Below are 27,906 nucleotides of genomic sequence, written 5' to 3'. Positions count from 1 at the left end.
ATTGTTCCAATTTCTTTAAACTGTGGTTGGATTTTTGCAGCGTGCTCTGACCCGACCTAGAGCTGGTCACTATGAACTGGTGTGTGTGTGTGTGGGGGGGGGGGGGAATCTAATTTCTTCTTCCTACTGCTATTTTCTCCTTTTTTTAGAAGCAGAACCCGAGGTCGACAACCTTCTGGTTTCAGATGCTACCCCAGATGGCTTCCGTCTGTCTTGGACCGCAGATGATGGGGTCTTCGACAGCTTTGTTCTTAAAATCAGGGATACCGACAGGCAGTCTGACCCACGGGAACTAATAGTGCCAGGCCATGAACGCACCCAAGATATAACAGGGCTGAAAGAGGGTACTAAGTATGACATTGAACTCTATGGACTTATCAGTGGACGACGTTCCCAGCCCATAAATGTAGTAGCTACCACAGGTATTGCCTCTGCAACGGAGGGAGAAAAGCATGACGTGCATGTCTGTCTCTTTCATTTCTGTCCCTCTCACATCCAGTTTGACTTCTCACAAAGTTTTTAAAAGCCGTTTGCCCCAACAACTCTCACCAAGATTTCTTTTCTTTGCAATCTGCTCCATCTGATGGAGCATACTCTTCTGCTTGGTCTTGTTCACCATATTTAATAAAACAAAAGGAGGGTTATTTCATACTTGTTATCTGAAGACAAGCAGCATGGTCTAGTGGTTAGAGCACGGGGTTTGGGAGACAGGAGATTGGCTTCTATTGCAGGCACTGTCCGTAATTTTCGACAGTCAGTTGTCTTCACTTTCCCTCAGTTTCCCACCTCTGAAGGATGGATGATAAAACTTACCTAACTCACAGGGCTATTGAGAGGGTACTCAATTAGGGCTTGATTTGCAAGGTTGCCAGGTGCTGAGCACCCTCAACTCACACTGGTTTTAATGGGCGCTAAAGATGCTCAGCAGTTCACAGGAGTCTTCAGCATTTTGCAGGATCAAGCCCTTTAGTGTCTGGGGAGTGCGCTGAAGTCCTCAAATAGAGGACGCTGTAGATCAGCTTGACTGTGAGTACAGTATCCATGTGTCAGTGCTTATTTAGCTGAGTCTTACAGTTAATGGGATCCCCAAGGAAAGAGGCAGACACAAGAGTTTATTAGTGCCATTTTGCTTAAAAAAAAACAGGGCTGGATTCTACACTGTATCATGCCAACTTTACCCAGGCAGAATTCCATTAACCTGGCGCAGAAATGGAGTAATGCCAATGCCATGATCCTGAAGCTTGATTCCTGGGTGCCTAACTCCCATGTGTGCCTTTCAAATCTCCCCTGGAATAAACTCTCACTTCCAGGCCATTTTAAACTGCCAGAGTGGTATAAAGGGGTCTTGATGAAAATGTGAATCAGGCCCTAAATCTGGCTTGATAACCTTTAGCCAGTGTTTGGAGAAGAAAAGAGCCAATGGTAGATCAGTGTTGGAAAGCATCTACTGAGACCGCATGCACCATGATTCATCTAACTGGTCCCCCATGGTTGAGGGGCAATGCACACTTGTGACCAGCTTCTAACTGATCACAACCATGTTCCTTAAACAAACAGCAAGCAAATGTACTTACAGTCCGAGACATTTGCAATACGCAGAACATCAATCCATCACAGACAGCCTTTTGTCAACCCACGGGTTTGACTCTTGAGAGAGGGTGCTGTTTAAAGTCAACTGTAGGTTTTAGCAGCATGTCCCTATTTTCACTGACTCACAGAATATTTATGGTAAACCACAGGCAGTTATAAATTTCCTCATGCCTACATTCTGATTTGGTCCTGGCAGAAAGATTTAGGAGCATGTCAGCTATTGAAGCTAATAGTCCAGAAGACAGACCCCCATAAATAGCCCATGGATAATTGATAATAGAGCCTGGCCCACAGAATCCCAGTTAGATGATTTAGGCTGCCACTTATGCCACTTCCAGCAACAGTAGCCAATGCCATCAAGAAACCTAATTAGCTTTTTGAGTTAGTAGCTTCTGTCTGTTAGACTTTCATAGCATTTCTGCGATGATGGTAAAGAAATATTTGGAGGAATTTTGACATTTCACCATTATTTTCCCTTCCAAATAGGAAGCAAAAGTCAAAATATCAAAAAATGTCATGAAATGAAACATTTCAAAAAGATTTGATGGAAAATGATCAAAAAGAAATAATTTGAGGTATAAAAAAGATCTTTACATTTTGTTTTGAAACAAAAGCTGGAAAGACCAAAAATAAAGTGTCCGTTTGGAAAGTGAACTCCTCCTTCACACCAAGAGGTGGCCCCTCTAGCATGGCACAGAGTCTCACTGGCAGTAGAAGTGAACCTGAAATGCTTTGCACTGTCACTGCCCATGCTGTACCTATGCTGTGGTTCAAGGGTCTAGTCCAGTATTGACGACAGTGGGATTATTCAAAGAGGGTGCAATTCGCCCCATGCAGAGAGGCACCATCCAGGCCATACATCACATAACTGCTCAGAATAGGGCATAGGTGGGGCTGGAGTGGTACTCAGGCACTCCTTGCGGGGATGAATTTCACCCATGCATAAGAATGTCAGGATCTGGTCCCACTAGAGGCTCTCAGTCTCCAGGGCTATCAATCCATCAGCTTTCAGCAGCTATTAAATTCACTGGAATTGCAAAACTAAATCGATATTATTTCCAGCTCTGTCTCATCCATGTTTTTTCTTCTTCACTGTTTCCCTCAGATTGTGGATTGATGGCTAAATCAGCAGCAGCTTTTGGTGCAGTGCTGGTTTACCAAACCCAATTTGCTTTGTCTTTAAGCCCCCCGCCCCGCTCTTGTTTTTGAACAAACCCAGCAGCCCAAGGTGGACAGCAAGCTGTGGAGATAATTTACAGTTCTCAGTGGAGTGCAGGTTGTTTTCTTTTCCTTTCCCTTCTGTTGATTTAGTGCCCTGCTGCTGGAGCTCCCAGGAGCACCTGGAAGTCACAACCCCCTATGACTCCTTTTCCTGCAAACTCTCTTTCTTTGCAAGCCATTTCACCCACAGGCTCTTTCTTTTTCCCTCTCACCATATACCCTGGCTTGTCTCCACTAATCCTCTTCATATAGCTCGTGTTTGGTATTTGTCACTCTTCTGCTAATGGACTTCTCTTGTGTGGGCTATTTATTTTTGTTAACAATGATCAGGGTTGTTTTTATTAGACAAAAGGGCAGATTAGGACTGAAATGCTGAACATGAACTTTCAAGAGCCAGGTGTTGTTACCTCACAGTGCTGGGAGCCCTCATCGCAATCAGATCACACTTAAGATCTAATTGGTTAAAACACTGCGCAGACTGGCAAAAATTTAGAACACATCTTCAGACTGAATCTCTTTGACACATGTTTTTCTACTTATCCAAGTGGTGCATGCAGTCCGATTTACATGTCTGATTCCAGCCAATGCGTATACAAAGGTATTAGGAGACAGGGTTGGAAGGGCAGCAGGCTTTTAACAAAAGAGCCTCTGTGTGTACGTGAGTGTGTGTGAGAGAGAGAGAGAGAAACCAAAGCCTCAAAGGTTCACTGTTTCCCCATCTCTCATAAGACCTATCTACCCCCAGTGGTTTCACTTATGCAAAAATATATATGGGGCCATATTCACTGTTATGCTCTGGCTGCTTTGTGTTGTTCTGGCAATGCAAATCAGCCATAAACCCAGGTCAACTGGTTGCATTTACGGCTGTGTACACACCAACCAGTGAATATTCTTATTCTTACTTATTGTTAAGGGCCTACAATGCGTTTACCGCTGTACAGAACAAGACGGCTTCTGACCCAAATGAGTTTGCAGTCGAAACATCGGCTGCATTGCTCTCAACAAGTACATACCTCGCCTAGGCCCCTTTAAATTCTGCTTAGTGATGGCCCCTGCTTTGGAAAGAGAGAGAGAGAGAAGAAGAAGCAGTGGTTTTATCCATAGGAATGAAAGCCAAAAGAATTCCTTCCCTGTCCTCCTCCCTCAAAACGATTTGTTCTCTGGCTGTAAATATCCAGTCACTTCCCAGCCAGGGAATGTGTTTTTCCCCTCCTGCTCCCTGGGTAAAATGCTGCTTTCATATGCAAAGCTCAAGTTAAAGTGGCTTTCAGCCGGGGGCTCTACTCTGGGGTCGAGGTGATGGAATCCTCCCCGTTTTCATAAGCAGGGTGCAGGCTGGCTGCACAGCCACACCACAGGGGATATTGCCTCCTGTCCTAGTGGATCCATGTAGTTGTGGTTCCACTGGCTGCCCCTGATTCCCTTCTGCATGCCATTACAGAGAGAGAAATAAAGTCCAAAACAGTGCTGCACCACAGGGAGTGAATGGTTTCTTCTACACACTGCACAGCTGGGACTCCCCCTGGTGCTGGGGAGGGGGGTACTGTGTTCTCTCTGCATTCTGAACCTTCAGTGATTTTGACTTGGGCTAGGAGTTACTTGGAGTTTGTGATCTTATCTGGGGCTTGATCCTGCAAGTTTCTCAGCGTCCTCCACTCCCTTTGGTATCAGCAGGAGTTGAGGGCACTCAACCTCTCGCAGGATGGAGCCCTTGATGCACCTAGACTGCAGATTCAAGACCTCTTGTGGGCTTCCTGCCTGCTTGGGACTTGGCACCATGAAAGAGGGCTTTCTCCATTTCTGAAGACTGCTGTGCACAAATGCTTTCAGGGTGTAAGGATGGGCTGCCTCTGATGTTCAATGAAAAACTAAAAATAGACCAAGCGCAATTGGGTTGAGAAAATAATGGCTAGAACAAATTCTGTACAATATAGAGTGCAAACCAAAAAATGGATCTGTTCCATAACCCCTGCAATTGCCATTATTCCCTGCAATATACTATTAATAAAGTAATATATAATATGAATACATTTAATAGCTTTTTTATGAGGCTGGACATGGCTGTAACTTTATTGGAAAACAAAATCAGGACTGATTGTTCTGAGTGGGTAATAAAACCCTGAGCTGTGTGGAACTTTCTCTCACGTTACGTTGAACTAGATAGTTATAGCTTCAGATCCTGGGACAGGAGGCTGAGGTCAATTGTTATTCCAGCAAAAAATGATTGATAAGCACATGCTTTAACTCTTTCTCTGTGTCTGTGTGGTGTGTTTTTCCCTCTCCCTCTGACTCCACCGGCAGCTGTGGGATCACCCAAGGCACTCACGTTCTCTGACATTACTGAAAACTCAGCCACAGTCAGCTGGTCACCTCCAAGGACCCGAGTAGAGAGCTTCCGGATTTCATACATCCCCATAACAGGAGGTGAGGAAGTCGTGGGGTAGTGAAAGGAATAAGGGTGCACTGGTAAAAGAGAGTAGAGAGCAAGTGGAAGGGACTACGGTGATGCTGGTGTCAGTCACTCGGTACATAGAGGTCTAGCCTCCATATCAGAAGGACACAGAGGTTCAATTCTCTGGCTAGCCGGCAGCTGGCAGGCACAATTACTGTGCACTTAACCAGTTCCAGTGGGTGGACGTACTGTATGAATGGCATATCTAGTATGCCATGGACCAGACTTGCAAAAAAGCCAGATTTCCGAGTGCTCGGGAGCACCCATAATTGGAGCCAGATTTTCCAAAGAGTTCAGCTCCCATTTTGGCTCCTAGGCACTTCAGCCTGCATGCATCATGCAGAGCACCTTTGAAAAGCTGGCCCTTGAAGATTGAAAATAGTTTGTTTTTTAAAATGTCATCTGTGGCTTTAACTGTGCTTTCTAAGTCAACGCTTTTTTGAATATCCCTTAAGGATGTTTCATTCCATCCACCATATCTCTCTGTTTTAGTGCTTCACTGGCAAATGGGAAGCTTGTCTTTTTCATGAGACTTCCGTGATGAGTAATAGACTTTAGCACAACTCATGGGACCCCTGGGTGGAAAGATTACCTAACAGCATGTGAAGAGCACCTACCAGGGACTAAAAGAAACATCCTGGAAGTGCTACAGAACAGAACAGGAAGGAGATAGGAAACTACAAAATGGGAAACCACCACCATCAGATAACTGGAGTTGGTTTTTCCACTAAGATTTAGGCCTTGATCCAGCAAAGCACATATGTAATTTTTAAGCACATGAGTTGTCACATTGAACTCATTGGGCTTTCTCAAAAGCATACAATTAACCATGTGCTTAAATGCTTTGTTGGAGTAGGACCAGAATTTGGAATAAATAAATATCCCGAGTCCCTGTCTATGCAGGTAGGACCTCTCAGGCTAATATGCACTGTGTCTTGGTCTGAGATTAAGTGGGCCAAAGAGAGACTCTGAATAGATATCTGGCCTTTCTTCACCTCCCATCAGAAACCAAACCAAAGCGGTCCAAATATACAACAAGACTCTTTGATTTCTTTGTATTTAATTGCATGTGCAAATACCTACATTTGCACGTGACAGTTATCCATTTTGCACATGAAAATGTGGCCATGCCCGTGCAAAAGATTTTAGTTTTTCCTTACACATATTCAAATGTTGGCACTCGGACCACTAGGGGGAAAAAAACACGAATAAACCAGCCCCTTTGATTTATGTTTTAGGGAGACTATTTTTACTGATCCTCAACTGTCAAAATTTTCCCTTGTTTTCACCTATTCAATCTTATTGACGTCAGTGGGTTTAACCAAGGGGGAAATTTGGCCCTGATGTACATAGCACAAGCATGGAGGGACAAACTCAGGATAGGGCACAAAATGAATTACACCTAGCAAGGGATATTGAAGGTAATAACACACGGTTATTTAAATACAGTGGAGCAAGAGAAAGATGAAGGAAAGTATAGGTTCTTTACTTAGTGGAGAAGGAAAGCTAATAATTTATGACATCAAGAAGTTTGAAGTGATTAATTCCTATCTTCCTCCAGCCTTCAATAAAAAGGTTAGTGGTGATTAGATACTCTACACAATTAATATTAACAACAAGGGGGAAAGAACACAAGTCAAAATAGGGAAAGAAGAGGTTAATGAATATATAGCTTAGTTAGATGTATTCAAGTCAGCAGAGCCTAACAAAATTCATCCTACGTTACTCAAAGAACTAGCTGAAGCAATCTCGGAACCGTTATCAATTATCTTTGAGAACTCATGGAGGATAGCAGAGGTCCCAGAAGGATGAACATAGTACCTATCCTTAAAAAGGAAACAAAGAGGACCTGGGGAATGATAGGTCAGCCTAACTTCAATACCTGGGAAATACTGGAACAAATTGTTAACCAGTCAATTTGTAAGCACCTAGAGGATTATAGGGTGATAAGGAACAGCCCACAAAGATTTGTCAAGAATGCAAAAAACAACCTAATTTCCTTTTTTTGACAGGGTTACCAGCCTAGTGGATGGGGGGGAAGCAGTAAACATGATTTATCTTTATTTTTGTAAGGCTTTTCACACAGCCTCACATGACATTTGCATAAGCAAACTAAGGAAATGTGATCTAGATTAAATTATTATAAAGTGGGTGTAAAACTGGTTGAAAGACAATAGTCAAAGAGTAGTTATCAACGATTCACTGGAGTCCCACAGAGATGGGTCCTGGGGCCAGTACTATTCAATATTTTCATTAATGACTTGGAAAATGGAGAATATGCTCATACAACTTGCTGATGACACCATGTGGGGAGGGGTTGCAAGCACTTTGAAGGACAGAATTAGAATTCAAAACATCCTTGACCAATTGGAGAATTGGTCTGAAATCAACCGAATGAAATCCAATAAAGACAAGTGCAAAGTATTTCATTTAGGAAGGAAAAAAATCAAATGCACAATTACAAAATGGGGAATAACTGGCTAGGGAGCGGTATTGCTGAAAAGGAACCGTGGGTTATAGTGGAGCACAAATTGAATATAAGTCAACAACAATATACAGTTGTAAAAAAAGGCTAATATCATTGTGGGGCATATTAACAAGGAGTGTTGTATGTAAGACAGAAGAGGTAACTATTTTGTTCTCTGGTGAGGCCTCAGCTGGAGTATTGTGTCCAGTTCTGGGCACCACACTTTAAGAAAGTTCTGAACAAATTGAAGAGTCTCTAGGGGAGAGCAACAAAAATGACAAACCTGACCTATGAGAAAAGAGTAATAAAAAAACCTGGGCATGTTTAGTCATAAAAAATGAAGACTGAAGGGGCACCTGATAGTCTCCAGTTATGTTAAGGGCTGTTATAAAGAGAATGGGGATCAATTGTTCTCTGTGCCGCAGAAAGTAGGACAAGAAATGAGGAGCTTACTCTGCAGCAAAGGAGATTTTGGTTAGTTATTAGGAAAATCTTTCCAACTATATGGATAGTTATGCCCTGTAACAGGTTTCCTAGGGAAGCTGAGGAATCCTCATCTCTAGAGGTCTTTAAGAACAGGTTGGACAAACACCTGTCAGGGATGGTCTAGGTTTACTTGGTCCTGCCTCAGTGGAGGGGGCTGGACTTGAGATCCCTTCCAGCGTTACATTTCTATGATTCCATGAAACTTATTTCCGTACTGGAAATGAAGTCCTTTGTTTGGAGCACAGCACCACAGCCTAAACACGAGCTGGAACATCATTTCATCATTGCCTTGACATATGGTTTGCTCCTAGGTACTCCCAATGTTGTGACAGTGGATGGAACCAAGGCTAGGACCAAGCTGGTGAAACTGATCCCAGGTGTAGACTACACTGTCAGTATAATCTCCATCAAAGGATTTGAAGAAAGCGAGCCTATCTCTGGAATTCTGACTACAGGTAATGCCCAAAAGAAATAAAGTCCTAGTAAGTTTGTTCAAGTTCATGTGTCATACAGAAGACTCATAAAAATCAGAATTGAAAAACACTAACCAAGTCACATTTTAGCTATCCCCTGATACTGACAAGAGGATTTCTTTCTTTTGTATTTTGCCTACTGGTTATTTATTCTTTGTATTTGTATTGCAGATGAGTCTAGATGTTTTAACTACCCCATTCTGCTAAGCACATACCAACTTGTAGTGAGAGACAGACCCCTGCCTCAGATATCTTCTAGTCTAAACAGGCAAAACAGAAAGAAAGCATTATTAGCCCACTTTTATAGATGGGGAGCTGAGGAACAGATTAATTAAGTCACTTGGCCACAATCAGACGGGGAGTCTGGGGTGGCACAAGGAATTGTACTCGGGTCTCCTGAGTTCCAGAAAACCATCCTCTCTCTCATCTCTCTTTTGTCTAGCATAGTTTTAAATAAACCAGGGTTTCCCCCACATCCCTTTGGAAACCACCTGCAGTCTAATTGATTCATAATGCTCCTGGGCTTATAGGGGTACAGAGCACTGGGAGGAAGGGGCAATGCACTCAGCACTGGAGGCCAGGTCATACTTCATATCCCTCACCCTTGGGAGCAGCTAATGGTCCCAGTGCAAGGTCTCTGATGGAAGGCATGAAAAGGAGGGAAGATGCAATCCCCACAAGAAAGAATGTAGAAAAGCAGATTATGTGATTCAAAACAATTGTGGCTAGAGGTCTGTAGAAGGTTGTAATGGCCATGAGTTGCCATCCGTTCAGTCCTTTCCCCAGCCTCGGTAGTGTGAGTTTTCCCCAAGAACCTGTCTGGAACTGAGAGCATTGAGGAGAGAAAGGTATCAGGTCTGAAAGAGGCCCCAAGATGGATGATGTCAAGAGTATTATCTTAGAGCCTGTGGAACTGAGACTTTGAAAATAATTAGTTCTCACTGCCAGCCTCTTGGTATGAGTTTAATCCTCTCCCATGATGACCTCCCTCTGCAGCAGTGCTGTTCTGTGAAGCTCGACATCTCTCCAGTAACCCCCCTTCCCTCACCCCCCCATTCCAAAGAGGACCACGCAAGGGCAGCAGTGTCTGCTCAGTTTTCACTATGTGCCTGGCACAGCATATTATATGCAGCAGGGAAACCCTTAATATGTATAATTCCCTCATTATGGTATTATCTGTCCTTTCAGCTCTGGACAGCCCATCAGGACTGGTAGCAGTGAATATCACAGACTCTGAGGCCTTGGCAGTCTGGCAGCCAGCGATTGCCACAGTGGACAATTATGTCATCTCCTACATTGCTGAGGATGGTAAGAAGGGTCAGTGGGGGGCGTCTTTGAGCTCGACCACAGTCGGTGAGAGTGGTGCTCAGGACTGAATTCAGCAACTGGGAAGGGGGAGAGGAAGGTTGAATCTGAGAGGTGAAGGCTGGTTAGGAGCATGTTACAGCATCCTCATTTAAGTAAGTTGTCAGTCCCTAATCCCGGTGGTGAGCAGCAGCAGAGCTGTATCTGTGTTATCCTTGAGGCGAAAAGAAAACTCACTGTTATTTTCAACACATACAGCAGGGGGCGCTAGTACTTGGGTATGGAATTGACTGTAGAGTTAACAGTTTGCATTCAGCTTTGGTATGGGTTGAGGCAATGACTCCACTGAGCCACTGCTTCTCCTTACTTCATCCTCGTCCTGAAACACCTCCGAAAAATGGGTTTCCTTCCAATGAACGATCAGCCCTTAGCTCAGGATGTGAACATTTGAACGGAGCGCTGGTGTTAAGCCTCCCTCTGAGGAGTGCTCGCCACTTACAACCGACCCCCTGACTTCTAGTGGCCCCCAAACTAAAGTTCTCTGTTCCCATCTTTTGTGTGTTCGCTGTGTAGATCCAGAAGTTACTCAGACGGTGTCTGGGAACACTGTGGAATATGACCTTAATGGCCTTCGTCCTGCAACTGAATATATGCTAAGGATCTATGCAGTAAAGGGACCTCAGAAGAGTGAGACAGTCTTCACCAAATTCACTACAGGTGCAGTGTCAAGCCTTTCCCCAGCATTGCAGCCAAAGGTTCCATTGTCTGCTGCCATCAAGCCAGCACTGCACTCACTGTATCTTGTCTCCTTTAGGCATGGATGCACCAAGATCTTTGAATGCCATTGAGGTCCAGTCAGAAGCAGCAGTATTGTCATGGAGGCCTCCACGGGCTTCTGTCACCGGCTATCTCCTTATCTACGAGTCTATCGATGGCAAAGTCAAGGTACTGCACTTGGATCTAACCCAGAAATTCTGAGTTGGGAGACATGCTGGTAGAGCTGCTCAGAAAATGCCAGTCAATGGGACTGAAGCACATGTCTAACATTAAGCACATGTCTAAGTGCTTTCCTGAATCGGAGCCAATAATGAAAACTTAGCTGCAGCCGAGACAACATATAGTCTATCTTCTCTCCGCAATAGGGAAAAAAATAAGACAGCAAGCAGCTGCCTTCTCCCATCCAAAGTCTATGGCATAAAGGCAATAGGCATATGTGTCTAAAAGTGACTAGTGATTTTGGGTGCTCAACTTGAGCCACTTTTAAAGACTCAATTTTCAGAGGGCGGGTGTTTAGCACTTTCTGAACATCAGGCCTTGTCTAGATATTTCAAGATGGTTGTCCAAAATTGTCACGTTTGGAAATTCAATTCCGTGGCATCTACGGACATACCACAAAGGACAATCCTGCTTAATTTTTGATGAATTTCGCCCCTGCGGCAGAATATGATGTGTATATATATGCCATGTTAACTTCTACCATGCTTGCTTTTAAACTACACTACTTAAACATTATAATATTAAACATTCATTTCCAGGCAACCTTTCTTATATTACTAATGGACGTTAGTCTGGTAAAAATCTTGTAGGAATAAAGTTTCATAATAAATCTTTGAAACGGTTAAAAATACCATCAATAATTTACATAAAAAGGCATCTGAAAATCTAAAATATGCAACAGTTCCAGTCCATGGGTTTGTTCATTTCAGAGTTTCTGTAGGATTTATTCTTCCAACAGGAAGTCATCCTGGGACCTGAGGCAACTTCCTACAGCCTGTCTGAGCTAAGCCCATCCACCCAGTACACAGTGAAGCTGCAGGCACTGAACAGAGCCCTGAAGAGCAAGATAATCCAGACTATTTTCACCACAAGTAAGGCCTTTGCTTTGTATGAGGGGTTGGTCCATTCTTAGGAATGAGCTCTGGAATAGGCAGATGCAGCTCCCATTGAAGTCAAAGGGCAGTGGATACCTGCAGTGTGCTTAGGGCAGTGAGTATGTCTACACTGCAGTCAGAGGTGTGACTATAGCTTATGCAGCTTGAGCTAGCTTTGATCTAGCTAGCTTGAAAAACACTAACAGTGAAGCCCCTGCAGCATGGACCGTACAACCCCACCCAGGAACCTGAGCATCTATACGAGTGGCTAGCCTCTGTGTAGAAAGCCAGCGTGAGGCTCCCTGCACCACTTAAACTCTGTATGAGGCAGCAGCCCCATTCACTGCCCTCAGACTAGAAGGTTGGATTTCAGCTGTTCAACCATTCCACACTCCACCCACACAGAGCCTGATTCAGCCTGTGGGTGGAGTGGCTTGCACTCAGGTTGGCCCTTACAGCTTTAATCCCTGGACTAGCTTCTCCTCTCCTTCTCTCTTTCCCACTGAGCTCACTCAGTTTTCATGCTGCTACCCCAGAGTGTTTGTTCTGATCCTACCTGGGAAGGCTCTCCAGTAAACTGAATGCAATCAAGTATTCTGAAAGCCTCATCACAGCTGACAGTCAGTTCTCCTGTTGCCACATTTTTGATGGCAGGGAAAATACAATGTTGTTTTTAAGGATTAAATGGCTACAAAATTCCACCTGCCGTTCTCCTCACTTCTCACAATTCTCAACCTTCCAAACTGAACAGCGTCTTCAAATGTTTGCCTCTGACTTCTGCCATCTATGCTGACATCAGGTCAAGTGCTTATAAAATGCTAGGTAAAGTCACAGGGCCCTGAATCTGTTTCCAGTCAACTCTGATGTAAATCAGGAGTAACCTCATTGAAGTTAATGGAGCTACATCAGCGAGTGGGAGCAGAATCAGATCCTGATGTGTTTAAGTGACATCTACCTTCATGACCAGTAACTGGAGACCTCCAAAGCTAAAGCATGAATCTCTACAGCTTCAGCTAAAGAGCTAGTACCTTATTCAGGCAAACAATTAAGTCCATGTTTAATTTTAAGTACATGCTTGAGTCCTGTTGACCTCAGTGGGGAGGCAAGCACATGAGTAAGTGTGCTTACTTCCCCACTGAGTAATTGCCCTGAGTAGGGATGTTTTCCTGAATTGGAGGCCTAAGTCCTATAGTAGAGAGCTGTAACGGACTCAAATCCTCTGGCACAGAGTGCGTCACATAATACACAATGGACCCTGAGTTACATTTACACAGCTGGCTTTGAGACTATAAAAGTGTTAATAATAGAAATTCACCTAATATACATTTCCAGAACATCCCTTAATTACACCTGTTGCAGTTATTTCCACTGAATATGCTAAAATCAATAATATTTTCAGTCATTTCAAAGATGTCAAGAAAATGCCAGAAACATTCACATTTTAATAGTTTGGGGGATTTTTTGTGTTCGAAATTGTATTGACTGCACCTATACCTCTATTAAGTTGTAATGAGAAAAAAATGCACCATTGTTTTTTTTCTTTTTCACACACCTTGTTTTATAACATACTTTGCATTACACTGGTTGTTGAAGAAGTCCCAATTTTCGTCTTGGCTTTACCCATGCTTCCACTGTTATAGTCTCATGTGCCATACATGCAAATCATTAAAGGTGCAGTTTTGTCCTGCAGGTAGTTGCAGACAGAACTGATGTCACTTAAACATTTAACTACATGATTGTGCCGACATTGTAGGTAGGTAGGCATATAAATACAGTTAATTGAGCCTTCAAAATTGCAGACATACACAGGAGGCTTAGCTTTAGAAATCTGTCCCTAAATATTTCCTTTTATCACATATTATCTGATTTTTTAAAATTAATATATATATACACAACCCCACACTGGTCTGGATTGCAACCCAGAACTTCTCTCTATATATAGTCCTGGTCCACAACCTTGGGTGCTTCACAATGCTTTGCTGTTGTAACTCCCAACCTGGGATGCTCACTAACGGTCTTACAGCATGCAAGTCACACACTCCGTGTCTGTGTATAGCTCCAGCTCTGGTCCAGCGGCTCTGGCCCCAGCAGCCTGTCAGCAGCATTCCAGTCACACTCTGGCTTCCAGCAGTCTTGGTTACTACTTCCAGAGTGATCCCAACAAATTCCCAGTCCTGAATTTTCCCAGAAATGTGTGTTCTGCACTGTCCAGCCCTTCCCTGGACTGTTCAGATTTTACAGGTCCATTGCCTCTGTAAAGGGTCAGTATTCAACAGTTTTCTACTTTAACTGGAGTGGCCAAACAGTGCTGTTTAAATTAAACACTGGATTGGTTTAGCTTAAAAAACAAAACAAGTTTATTAACAAAAGAAGATGCGATTTTAAGTGAATTCAAGTATCAGGTATGAAAGTCAGAAATGATTACAAGACACATAAAGATGAACACACTTTCTAGTAGCTAAAACTTAACAAGCTAGACTTGGTTCAAGGTAAAATCCTTACCACGTTTCCAGCAACATGGTTGACCAAATTCTCAGGTCAGGATCTCCCCTCAGAGTCAAATGGCTGGTTCCTTTGTCTTCTTAGGTGAACGAGAGATCAACTGGGATATTTTGCCCCTCACTTTTATTGTCCTGTCACCCTTTGAAATGCATTTTCTTGAGAGTTATGCCTACATAAAGTTTATTCCATCTGTGAGGAAGGAGACATGGAGGCTTGGGGTGAAAAATGTTGTTTTCTAAAATGCAGATTGATCTGTTCCTGCCCCACCCCCCTTCATTGCCAAAGACTGGCCACTTGACAGGTGGCTACCAATCAACTTTGATGACAACTGGCTAGAGGTATAAGTTCGTCCTTTGTCTTTGAGTAACCAGTTTACCTACTCCCCAAACTTGTCTGGTAAACAAATGGCAGTCATAATTTCAGCTTGTGTTCATAATGCTTAATAGGCATTATGTACATATGTTACATAAGATTATTAATGATCAGTGTGGTGTTAGTTTTTAAATGACTTCTCACAAGGCATATTTTGCACAAAGATTATTACAATAATGTCTAGGGTGTGAATACAGGATCAAGGATTTTCTAGAATTTACAGTCAGGTCTCCTAGGCTCTATTCCTGGCTGGGCCATTGACCAGATGAGAAACCTTCTTGGCCATGTCACCTAAGTTCTCTGATTTAATTTCTACAACTGTATACTAAGGACACTGCTGTTTAATGCACCTAGTGTGCTGTAAGGATTCATTAGTTAATGAGCAAGTTGAAGAAGGAACGTACTATATAACTGCAAAATATCAGTATTTTTTCATCCAGATTTGTGGACAGTCAAGTTGATTTTTCTCTTGCAAATTTTCAAGTCTGTGCACCACTAGTACATTACGCCATTCTTAGCAGTATCTCTTCTAAATGAAATACATTCATTTGCCTTGTCACCAGAAAGAGCTCACAAATTAATTACCTAAATGACAGGAAGCTGCATCCCCTTTTCATAAACGATTTCACAAGCACTGTTCTCTGCTTTTTTTCTTTTGTGTGTAGCTGGACTTCTCTATCCTTACCCTAAAGACTGCTCCCAAGTTCTGCTGAATGGAGAAAGTACCTCTGGACTTTACACCGTATATATGAATGGAAACAAGTCCCAGTCTGTGGAGGTGTATTGTGACATGACCTCTGATGGAGGTGGATGGATTGTGAGTATCCAGAACCTCTATGTCACTCTTCCCTTATGCCTGAGTCAAGAACATGGGATAGGGCACAGCCTCAATCAATTACTTCATTATTAATGATGTTGCATTAATGTGCCAAAACACATGGGACATTTAACTTTTCGTTCTAAATCCGACTGCAGTCGGGGTGGGAGACTGAAGCAGAGGTGCAGCCAGTTCCAAAGCTTTGCAGGAGATACGAGGCCTGAGAAGGATGCATTAGGTCTACCGTCACACTGAAGGGTGGGTAAGCAGGGCAGTAAAAACAGAGGCAAGAGGAACAGCAAAGTATGGTGCTGAGAATCTGTGGAATTCAAAGAAGCCAGTTGGGGCTGAGAGTCTGAGAAGTGTCAGAGTGAAGGCAAGGAGCTTGAGAAATACTGAGGCTTCGTGGACAACAGGTTGAAGGATACAGAAGGACCTGGCAATAAGGCTGAGTGATATTGAGCTTTGAGGGAGTGCTAAGAAAGCAGAGGGCAGGGACTACCAGGCTGCAAACTATAGAGGTGGCTTGGCGCCCAAGAAGAAACATGGGCCTTGCTTTAAAAAAATGTTCAGTGGCCCTGCTAAAATCTGTACTAGCTTGGGCTGAAATATGTCAGTGCCCATGTTGCTTTGGGATGGTTGGTGTATGGAAGTCCTTAGTGTGTAAAAGTCCTAACTGTTGCAAATATAAAGCTACTGGCATGTTGGGGTTTTAGGTGTTTCTGAGGCGTCACAATGGAAAGGAGGATTTCTACAGGAACTGGAGGACTTACACTGCTGGGTTTGGGGATCCCAAGGATGAATTCTGGATAGGTAAGTGATTGGCAAGAGCTTTCTGAAACAAAAGAGAACGAGTCACTTGTAGGCATGACAGCCATGTCGCTGACCACAATATTGGCTTCTCTAAAGAGGCTCATGGCAGGAAGATGTAATATGTGGTAATAAGACATTAAGACAGAAAATCGAGAGAGAGGGAGACAACACAGTGGTTCTTTACTCATATATCCATTCATTACAACAGGTCTGGAGACCCTCCACAAAATCACTTCCCAGGGCCAGTATGAGCTGCGTGTGGATCTGCGAGACAAGGGCGAGACAGCTTATGCTCTCTATGACCGGTTTAGCGTGGGAGACTCCAAGACCCGTTATCGGCTAAAAGTGGATGGATACAGTGGAACCGCAGGTTGGTTAAAACTCATATTTTTTCAGGCCAGAAATAGGCCAAGAAAGGGGTGGGGGAGGGAGGAGCTATGCATTTCTCCATATCTGGCTGGAGCTACAATTTCCTTCCACTTGGTTCAGAGCAACAACTTCTGTGTGCAAGCGATGGGGATTGCTGTCACAGAAAGTAAGTCTTTTCTTGGGTGGGGGGAGATTTGAAAATATGAAAGGATCAATTTCCTCTCTGATTCCATTCTCAATGCTCTGCTCCTTCAGGTGCCACTTTTCATAACATGCTTACGACCAAATGTAAACAAACATATTAAACAGACACATGTCTCATGCGAGCACTGCCTACCTGTCATTAATAGGGCTTAGGATAGCTGGCTGCAGTGCCGTTTGTGAAGAATGTGCCGCTGATGCCTTGTTATAACGTGCTTGATGATGTTCCTGAAGAATGCCTTTGCCTCCTTCAATCCCATTAAGCCCAGGCCTGCAGACCATGTCCAGCCCCCTCTCTGGCTTCATTGTTGACAGAGTAAGGACCAAGGGCAAAATTCTGTGGCATGGGAGCGTAAGGGCTTAAACAAAAGAGAAATACTGTGATTCTGCTGTGCATGGCCACAGAAAGAACTCTCTGGGGACTATGCACCTTGACGCTGTCCATGGTGGCTCTCTGGATAGTTGAGTAGCAGGGACAGGAGTGTGGCCAATGGCTTAGCAATTGTGCAGCCCCAACAGTCAAACTCCCCCAGTATAGGGCAAACAGACTGAGGTAGAGGCTGCTGCTTCAGCTCATGGGTTACAGTAGCAGCATCACTGCTATGCCATCAGCTGAAGGGGAGACTCAGTTCCATCAGTGTCCTACACAAAGAGCCCCCTGCACTGTCTGTTCACTCTGGCTTTGGACAGGGGACCAGGGAATTGAGCCCCGAGTGCACGAACTGCAGACAGTTGGCCCCAAAGCAATTTTACGCAGAGCCGTAGAAGTGACCGTGGAGATCAAATTCACTTCAGCCAGTTGTGGAGTTGTCAGATCCAAAGGACACATTGCATAGAATTAAATTTGATGAGTGCATTTTTGAGAGGTAAGCGGAAAGGCAATTGAGCATCTGCCAAGGCTGAAGTTAAAGGTCTCAGGGGTTCTTTGTTTCTCCTGATAACGTTATTGACATCTAAAGTAGCATAAGAAATGCAGTGCCCTGCTCTGCTGCAGCTGTTAAACAATATAACATTGATTCGAACAAGAGAAACGCTGCACCTTGAGGGTTTGAATCTTGGATTCAGCAAGTGCAGTGAGTGAACAGGAAATCCATTTAAACTACTGAGTTTTAAAATGTATACATCTGTCATTTTTTTAAGCCTACACACCAATTATGTTTAGGTCAGATGTTCAGCTGATATAGATCAGCATAGCTCCGTTAACTGGCCTTCGTTTACTTTTGGTATTTATTTTTAGCCAAGATGGGCCTGAACCAAACCCCCAGATCTGAAGCCCAAGAAGCTTGTGGTGGGTTCAGAATCTGGATACAGAGGCAAAATTCACAGTGTGGGTGCATCTCTCCTTTATTTATTGGCAAATAGCATTTCAAGTGAAAGTCAGGACCACGGTTTCAAAGTGGTCTCTGCAAAACTTGTGATATGCACTGCCAGGTTTTTCTACAGGAGCAACCAAGGTATTTTATGCCCAAAAACTCAGAGTTGCCCCTACCCATTGAATCATTTGCACATGCAGAATAGAAGTCAGGTGAAAACTCTGACACCATTCTCTTGGTTTCTCCTGTATAGGTGACTCCATGACCTATCACAATGGACGGTCCTTCTCCACCTTTGATAAGGACAATGACGCTGCCATCACAAACTGTGCGTTGTCCTACAAAGGTGCTTTCTGGTACAAGAATTGTCACCGAGTCAATCTGATGGGCAGATATGGGGACAACAGCCACAGTCAGGTGAGTTTGCCATTTGAAAGCAACATTACGTAACGATCTTCAAGGCATGGGAATGTAGGAGTGGCCATACCAAATCAAGTCACTGGTTCATTCATTCTGTTAGTCAGTCCCTTGTTGTGGCCAATATATAGTGCTTCAGAGAGACAGGAGAAACCCCACCATTAAAACTGAATGAATCGTGGGGTGGGGAGTTATATTAAATCACATTCACCAAATGAGAATTGCAGTTCGGTCAAAATATGTTCTCAACCTTCTTTGTTCGTTCTCCCATGAAAGTTCACGGGAATGTTTGGGGCTGGAGCTTTTATCACTTCAAATACAGGTTCTCATGTTTTAAGAAAAGAGCATTCTGTTGAAAATGAAGTAAACCTAGGAGAGAACAGTGGAGGAGTGACAGTTTTGGGAGAGCTCACTGTTACTCTAGCCCAAGCCGCTGCTTCCTCCAGCAGGGGTCAGTAAAAGGAATGGCATAGGAACACTGGCTTTGATGGATCTCAAAGCGACTACCGCCTCCTTAATCCCACACCAGGAGTTGGTCTCAGGGACAAAAGTTGCGGGGAACCCACTGCTGTTCTAGTCACAGATTGTTGTAGCTGGAGTTGGAACAGGGGACATGGTAAATTCTTCACCAGCCTTTAAATTGAGGTTGGAGATCTCTTGGAGATGTTCTAATTCAACCACAGTTTATTGGGATTGATGCAGGAATCACTGCGTGAAATTCAAGTCTGGGTTGCATGGGTCAGATGAGATGATTATAATGGTCCGTTCCTGCTTTACAGTCTTGAGTTCATAATGCAGAAATCCTGGAGAATAATATATACTGCAACCTCTCTGTTATGAGGTTCTAGAATAGAATAATACATGTACAGGCAGCATTGCCTAGTTGATAGAGATCCAGACTGGCAGTCAGGAGACCTGGCTTCCGTTCTTGGCTCTGTTGCTAGCCTACTTGAGCTGACCTTGAACAAGTCATTTCACCGCTCTTGTGATCTATGGCAGAAAAGCGCTGTATAAGAGCCAGGGATGCAGATTGTACTAATATGAGGTCATGTTGCCTGTGTGTTTTTGCAGGGTGTTAACTGGTTCCATTGGAAGGGCCATGAATACTCCATCCAGTTTGCAGAAATGAAGTTGAGACCCATCAGCTTCCGGAATCTAGAAGGGAGACGAAAGAGAGCATAAAACCCAGAGATGGAGGAAAGTTTGGGAAGCCGAGTGGGGGTAGTGGGAGGGTTTTCTGGAATAACAGGGGGGAGGGGGAGATAAGGCAGCTGGTAATCTTACCAAAGCATCGATGACGCTTGGCCTAACTGGGGCTCCTTCTACAGTCTGAGTGACCAGCCTTATGCAACCACAGCATCTTCTGCAGACCAGCTTTCGCTGCCCATGGTTAATGCCCTTCACACCAAAGACAACAATCTCAAGGGTCCTATATTGATTTTAGATTTTGGGAGGGGGGTTTTTCTCAGAGAGGTTCCGTGACAAGATTCTTCCATGGTCTCTTGGGCAGCTCAAGGGAAGGGCGGGGGGAAAGGCTGTACATTGATAGTTTGAGAACCAGCCATATTTTACACACACAAATTTGTATGATTATCATTATTATTATTATTGGTCAAACTTCTGTTGGTCATTGGAAAGCTTTTTTTAAATATATATATATATATCATGTATCGCAGAGAAAGATGGGGAAGGGGAAGCAATTTAAAACATAAGCAAAATCTTAATTTTATTAATATAATGACAAAATAATAATAATAATAATGATAATAATAAGCTACATTTTTGTCATGCTTTCCGAAACACAGCAGGACAGTGTCTGATTGTATTTTTTTTTAAATAAAGCACAATTTTAAATAAACCTCTACATTTTCTTCATGCATCAACTTTGTGCACGTCCAGGGTATATTTCCTTAAGTAGGGGAGTAAAGAAGGCTGAGAATGATCAGGATGTTAAATTTATTCAGAAAGCACGCTCCCTTTTGTCAGTGTTTGGGTGTAAGTATTCTGGTGGACTCCTTGCAGTGGAATGCTCAGGGAGGTTTTTAGAGGGTGTTCCTTTTTTCCTATCCAGAAGCACATTCGCCGTGCCATCGAACTGACTGACTCTTACGTTCAACTAGGTGGGAATCACTAACAAAACCAAACCAGCAAAATGCAAAGGTGGGATTAGCTACCAATTGGTGATGGGGGACACCTGTGTAAATAAAGGGCTCCTTTTAAAAAAAAAATGAACGAAGCCTCTGTGTAGTTCCTCTGTACCATACTCTTTGATTTAAAGACAATAAAAAACCTTTTGTTTTAAGCCCTGGTCTCTCTTCCTTACCTTGCTCTCTCCATGCTCCTCGGTTGTGGGCTTCTGACTCTTCCTCTGCCATCTCTGGATTGTGGCTTGGAAAGAAAATGCTTGCTCTGTGAACACAGATGTGAGCAGATCTGTTCTAACAAGGACTTCATGCTGCTGGCCAAGGTGGGTGTGCCTTGTTGCAACAACGTCCTGCAAAACTCTGTCCAAGAGGGCCTTTTTTCTTCTCCCCGAATACCTGAAGTTTCGATATCACATTGGAGCTAAAATATGGTTAGGTTAAAAATACATGTGTGATTAGCTAATGACATAAAATATATCTGTCTTCCACCACATTTCTTCCTAAAGGCCTCAACGATGCCACAACATTTTTACCAAGCCCTGTTCTTTTCAAGGCCCCCAATTACAAGATTCTCCCCTCTCCCAGCCTCAAGAGTGTTTCCATAGTGTAATCCTTTGAAACAGATCAAACCCTGTTTCCATTACAGCGTTCCCCTAATGTTGTTGATCCTTCTCTGGCCCAGAGCCAGTGGCTGAGTGTACGAGCACAGATGAGTACAGCCAGCTCATCCAGTTGGGGAGCTGCATGTTAAGCTGATGTGGAGATTCTGCTAGACCAGTGGAAGACGTACGGCAGACTCCTTGCCAGCAAGCTCTCGCCACTCACAGCAGTGCTAGCATCATTGAAGGCACTTTCCCCTGCCTCCTCAGTCCTAACCTTTTACAGGAGAGACTAGAGATTGAAAAGGAACAGGAGAGTGTCCTCTTCAACAGAAAACTTCTCATGAGACAACTCATAATGTCTATGAAACAACCACTTCTGTGGGTGTGATTCAAAGCCCAGATGTTCTGGACTGAGATTTTGGAAGAATCAAGGTAAAGACAGCCCACTGAAGAAAGCATACCAGACTTTATAAAAGCCTCATGCATGGTTGGACAGCTCACTTTCTAGGGGAATTTCAAAAGCACCTAAAGGATTGGCTTTTGATGGGACTTATGGTCCTAAACGCCCTGGAAAATTTAAGAAATATCCCACTTTGGCGGAGCTGTGCTGACATCCATCCAACAGCTGGATGCATTCTCTAAAGATGAAGTGGAAGGATAGCCCAGTGGTTATGGTGCTACCATGTAACTAGGAGACCTGGGCTCAATTCCCGCTCCCCTACAAACTTCCTTGTGACCCTGGGCAAGTCACTGAGGCCTAGATCCTCAAAGGTATTTGATAAAGTATATGAAATAGGAGTTTGGTGCCTAACTACCTTAGAGGTTCTGGGATTTAGTGTTTCTGTGCCTCAGTTTGCCATCTGTACAATGAGGCTAATGGCACTGCCCTACCTCACAGGGGGGTGTTGAGAAGATAAATACATGAAAGATTGGGAGGTGGTCTGATGCTATGGTAATGGGTGGGGGGAGTCATATAAGTGCCTTAGAGAGAAAGATGTTAGTCCTTTGCCTTTAACCCTAACTCTTAGCATGTGAATGAAAGGTTGCCATTCACTTGGGACACAACAAACCCAGCCTACATCTTCATACCATGTCTGATAAAGAAGGAAAAGACCTATGAGCAACGCCTTGTTTTAGACCCATGTTTTCTTCTGTCCCGTACAGAGGTACAGTTAATCCAGGGTTACTGCAGTCATTTGATTGGGTCAGAAATTGCTGAATTGAAACGGTATAAAAAAGTGAACAAAGATACTCGAAAAACTCCCATCTCCCTTCTTGTCCCCCTTCATCATCACTTGCATCTTTGCTGTTTCATTAAATTGCATCCTTCAATTTGTTTCTTACATTTGCGCTTTGGCTGCTTGACAGCTGTAAAGTCCTGGGGGCATTCCCCTGCAGATTTCTGGTCAGGACTTTGGAGCAACCAAAGAAGAGACTGCCTACTAGCGAATCCATCCAAGGTTTTATGCTACGAATGAATAAATGTGGAGAGTAGTCAGCCACTGCTATGTGGCTACCTAAGCAAAGCAGACATGAGCAATAACTCTCACTATAATCTGCCTTGCTATCAGGTTTCAGTGCCCACGTTTCAGAAGCAGCCTACAATAGGATGTGTTGCAAGAACCAAGACAATACAACACACTTTTATGAGTCTTCCACATGACTGTTTCACAAGTTACTCACCACAAAACAAATGTTACACATGGAAGGTCAGAGAGTGAAATGCAGGGAGCCTGTTAAATGAGTTAAAGGTTGATAACAGCAAACCCCTTTGTGGGGAAGTGGCTAAGTGTATTGGCTGATACTAGCAAATGATTTTTTGAGGGATCTTTTTGTTCACATCTTCCCCCATCCCAACGTTTGGTGGGGAGTCACACTCTCTCTCCCACGCTAATTTGTTCAGGCTTCAGCTAGAATTATTTCTATCTCTTTTTACCAGCAGATGGCACGCTAGTTCTATCTTGCATTATAGCTGAGCGCTCTCTAGTCACAATTAATGTTCCAGGCCTTGTGTTTGACTGCACTTGTAAATTCTTCATCTGTTAGCATCATCCCCACCATGCCCATGTTACAAGGAGGTACTCCTGGCCCAAAATTCAAAGCTGTTTAGACTCTCTTTACATCTCTGAATCAGAGTTCCACTTGGCTAATCAATCTAGGTATCTTGCCAGTTCTAGAGTACTGAAATAAAACTTAATCATAGAATATCAGAGTTGGAAGAGACCTCAGAAGGTCATCTAGTCCAACCCCCAGCTCAAAGCAGGACCAATCCCCAATTTTTGCCCCAGATCCCTAAATGGCCTCCTCAAGGATTGAACTTACAACCCTGGGTTTAGCAGGCCAATGCTCAAACCACTGAGTTATCCCTCCAGGGATATTGGTGGAAGGTGCTGGATTACACTTCTCATTGATATTTGTCAAAGCACAGAGTGAGCCCTTCAAATGATAGGTACCAGAAAAGAACAGCAAAGCATTCATTGTTGGATCACATCTCCTCTCAAGTCACACAAAGATGGCTGAATACTACACAGACCGTTCTTCGCATTAATGTGAAATGTCACTGAATAATTTTGAATAACAAGCAAATTTAAGAAACTCACAATTTGCTTGCAGACATTCAGCCAGCAAAGAATTAGGTGAAATGCATAGAAGTGATTTCCTCATTACTAGAAGCATCCCAAAACAACCTCTATCTAATCATTGTGGTGTTATGCTAACGGCTTAGATTTCATCGGGGAGATCCAAACACAGCTGGTATAGACCAGCTTAGGTTTCCACCTAGTCACAGAAGTCATGCAAATAAGCTGAATGGGAAAGAGATGATATTTCCAGTAATTATTCACTGACAGATACCTTACCGGATATTTTTTCAGGGCCACTGACTAGCAAGAAATTGGCAAAACCTCAAAGTAATGAATGTCAAAAGAAAACCACTGACCTAATGCAATTTTGATTCAGGATAAAAAAACACACTGCAGCATCTTTTGTAGGATATAGAATGCTCTTTCTCGCTGTCCCTCCTCCATCCCTACTTCTAATTTGACAGAGTCATTTTGTAAAAATTATGAGAACACTTTCAGCTTTAAGTTAATGTAAAACCTGCCAAGATTGATCTAGAGACTCATCTAGATTATTTTTTTTCCCCAAATAAGAAATTAGAAGCCACTTTCAAATTAAGTCATTGTGGATAAAATTCTTAAAAGTTCCTAAGTGACTTAGGAGCAGATGAGCCATATATTTAAATGAATTTAAATGCTGAGCTATGCAGCTAGATGCCTAATGGGATTTTTAAAAACACCTAGGTGCTTAACTTCCATTGGTAGCGACGGAAATTTGGTGCTTAGGCACTTGAAAATTCTACTAAGCATCTATCTGTATCTTGAGGTGCCTAAAAATCTGACCCTAATGCCTATTGATGTTCATCTCCCATTGGGAGATAAGCGCCTAACCTGCTTAAGTGCTTTTGAGACTCCCACTAGCTGCCTTTCTCAGCTTAATCACCGAGGCCCAGATCACCAAAACGATGTAGGTGCCTAATTCCTATTGAAATCAGTTGGAAGATTTGGGCCCTAAATACACTGGAACATCTGGGCCTAAGTCCCTTTTGAAAATGGAACTTCGGCTCTGCCCTTATGGCAGCATGTAGAGGATAAGCACAACACGTGTAGCTAAAGGCTGTGTGAAAGGCTCCAGCAACGGGGAAAGGCTATGGCGGGGAGGCGGGGGAAGTGTAGAGAGCCCATATATATATCCTGGGGGTTCAGGCATGTAAGACATCCTACCTGCCTCAACCATGCCTCCCCAGCCACACTGCTACTTATACCTGTTCTAGCTGGACATGCAGTGTGTGTACTCCACACACCGTAAGTGTGGACACTCCCTGACGGTACTAGGGCAGGGATCGGCAACCTTTGGCACACGGCCAGTCAGGGAAAGCCCATGGCGGGCCGGGACGGTTTGTTTACCTGCAGCATCCACAGGTTCAGCCGATCGCAGCTCCCACTGGCCGCGGTTCGCCGTTCCAGGCCAATGTGGGGCTGCGGGAAGCGGTGCGGGCTGAGGGATGTGCTGGTCACCGCTTCCGGCAGCCCCCATTGGCCTGGAGCAGCAAACCGCGGCCAGTGGGAGCTGCGATCGGCCGAACCTGCTGATGCTGCAGGTAAACAAACTGGCCCAGCCCGCCAGGGGCTTTCCCTGAAGGGCCACAGGCCAAAGGTTGCCGATCCCTGTACTAGGACATTTAAGCACTTTTAAAATTTTTATCCTCTTTTTATTCGTTTTAAATTTTTAACCCTTTTTAAAAGAAAGTCTTGATTAAGATGTTTAATTGATTAATTGGATTGAATTGATTAAGACCTTAGGATGTTTCGAAGGAAATTTGAAACAGAATCTGGCTTGAACATTTGCATTACCACAGTGCTCAAGAAATGCTTGCAGTATATCTATGGCAGGAACTGCTCAGACCCTGGGGACCAGTATGATTGGTCCAATCCAGAAAATAAACACGTGAGTAATTTTACTTATGGGAGCTGCTTCCTCTTTCGAGAAACACAGAGAAACTCCTCCAGTGGAAACTGCGCAGTCAGAAGGGGTTTGGGAACTGGCTTTACTGGTGGTGGTGGTAGATTTCATGATGTGAACATTACTGAAAAGCCCTTGCAAGCTATAGCTTAGAGATTAGTGATGGGTGTGGACAGGGCTTATATAATTACAAGATTGCACTTCTATGTTAGAATGGAAGATTATTTTGTTATCGCTTCATCAATTTTCACAGAATTTATTTTTGCCTGTGTTGTTGCCTAGTTAAATAGTAAAACAAAGAGCCAGACCAAATGTTTAAACATAAGAAACTGAACTCGATATAGTATATGTCTTCTCACAAAAGGCTTCTCCCCTCAGAGTCGCCCCACGCAAGAGCTTTTCAGAGAAAATTCATGGGATTGCATGCAGTGTTTACTTCCCAGCATGCCTTGAGACAAGGTAGTCCTACTTCTTGGACTCTCTCCTGGATAGAAAGGGTAGTCCAGCCGGTTATTGATGTCTACAGCTGCAGGACCTTTCTATATCCTGAGCAGGACGGGTTTTTTCCATATGTCCTTCAGTCACTCGGAGGTGGGAAGTGGATTATTATTGTCTGATAAACAACGTCAACTTTCAACTCAGGGTATCTTTCCTTAAGAAGATTTGAGCAGGGAGATGGGTGTAGTGGGAGACATGGGAGTGCCTGAATGAAAAGAAGCTTTGTGCTTGTCTGCGTAACTGAGAGTCAGACACAGAGAGAGGAAGTGATATGCCCGAGGACACACAAAGAATCTGTTGCAGAGCCAGGAAATGAACCCAGATAATGAGTCCCAGTCAACTGCCTTAGCCATGCATCCATACTTCCTCTGTTCATGCTCCCTGCCATAGTAGTTGATTGTGTAACCCCCTGAGATTAAATTTAGCAGGGTTGCTAATGATTCTGTAAAGAAGGTTGGTGGGAAGATAAATGGAGAATGCAGGTGATGATTAAAAATAAAGCAAAACAAATAAAGCTCAGCTCTTTCCTCTCACACCAACTCACAGATCTCCCCCAGACTATAACTTTTACTGCTAAACTAACATAGAGAGGTGTACACAAGCATTTTATGGTTTGGAGAATTTTGTGTGTGTAAAAGAGAAACTGGGGGAAAGACAAAAAATAATTATTCATTTGTGCTGATCCCAGTCTCTTCAGCAGCTCCAGTGGCTGGTGGGGATAGCCCCATCAGCGCTCCGTGCAACCCATGTCTCATGGAATACATTTCTTTGAAAATGTCTGATCAGGAACTCTCATAACGCCTGTCTGTGTGCGTATAGCCTCCCCTAGGGTACTTCCCCGCCTGCCTCCACAGGTAAAGAAATCTCAGCCTCCAGTGCCAGAGAAGCTGTGTGTGGGTAAGACACATATGAGTCCTAATAAACAAGGTCTGATTGTTGCAGAGGAAGTGCAAGTAGACATCGTCCACACAACAATACAAATTATCTTAATTCCTGGAAAAGCGGGCAGCCTCATCATGAACGAATGACTGCTAAAGTAGAATCTCATCAAGATAACAGGGCAATCTCTCTTGTGGTGAAGAAAAGGAAGGGTTAGATGAGAGGTGGGGGGAGCCTCTCTGGAAAAAAATGGAAAAAGAGAGAATAGCTTTGCTTTTCTAGGCCATCCTCCTCTCTCACAAACCACTCCTGGCTTTTTGGGAGCTCAAAAGCAGCTTGGGAACCTCAACCCCATTGATTTCAACTGAAAGGCATCCGGCACTTCCACAGCTAAGGAATTTCTCATTGGGTTTGGAATGGTTCACCATCCAGTTTACACCCCGTCACTTTCCTCCTGCAAAGTAACACTTCACTCACATCACATTTGACTGCCTCATTTACTCCACAATGATTTCATTTGGCTTTAGAAACTTTATGGCATTCGCAGGAGAGAAAGGAACAGCCAGAGTTAATCCTCTTTTGCCATTATGACG

The 27,906-nt window shown here is 43.6% G+C and overlaps 1 protein-coding gene across 8 annotated transcripts in view; it reads left to right on the top strand.

The window, feature by feature from the left end:
* The window catches only part of TNC (tenascin C), a 93,837-nt gene extending 72,866 nt beyond the window's left edge, over positions 1–20,971 (top strand). For 7 of the 8 annotated variants that reach the window (XM_075120549.1, XM_075120550.1, XM_075120551.1 and 4 more), the window contains 12 exons: positions 150–422; positions 5,113–5,235; positions 8,528–8,671; positions 9,878–9,997; positions 10,568–10,711; positions 10,809–10,939; positions 11,730–11,862; positions 15,405–15,556; positions 16,273–16,369; positions 16,578–16,739; positions 18,506–18,669; positions 19,741–20,971. In XM_075120549.1, coding sequence (XP_074976650.1) covers positions 150–422; positions 5,113–5,235; positions 8,528–8,671; positions 9,878–9,997; positions 10,568–10,711; positions 10,809–10,939; positions 11,730–11,862; positions 15,405–15,556; positions 16,273–16,369; positions 16,578–16,739; positions 18,506–18,669; positions 19,741–19,851 — 1,754 coding nt within the window. In that variant the 3' untranslated portion in view covers positions 19,852–20,971. The remainder of the gene's footprint in view (positions 1–149; positions 423–5,112; positions 5,236–8,527; positions 8,672–9,877; positions 9,998–10,567; positions 10,712–10,808; positions 10,940–11,729; positions 11,863–15,404; positions 15,557–16,272; positions 16,370–16,577; positions 16,740–18,505; positions 18,670–19,740) is intronic. The other variant, XM_048822768.2, reaches the window with a different exon arrangement.
* The last annotated feature ends 6,935 nt before the right edge of the window (positions 20,972–27,906 follow it).

Source organism: Caretta caretta, chromosome 16 (genome assembly GCF_965140235.1).
Source record: "Caretta caretta isolate rCarCar2 chromosome 16, rCarCar1.hap1, whole genome shotgun sequence".
NCBI classification, from domain to species: domain Eukaryota; kingdom Metazoa; phylum Chordata; order Testudines; family Cheloniidae; genus Caretta; species Caretta caretta.
Note: the sequence above shows the minus strand (reverse complement) of the source record. Positions and strands in the feature narration are given on the sequence as shown.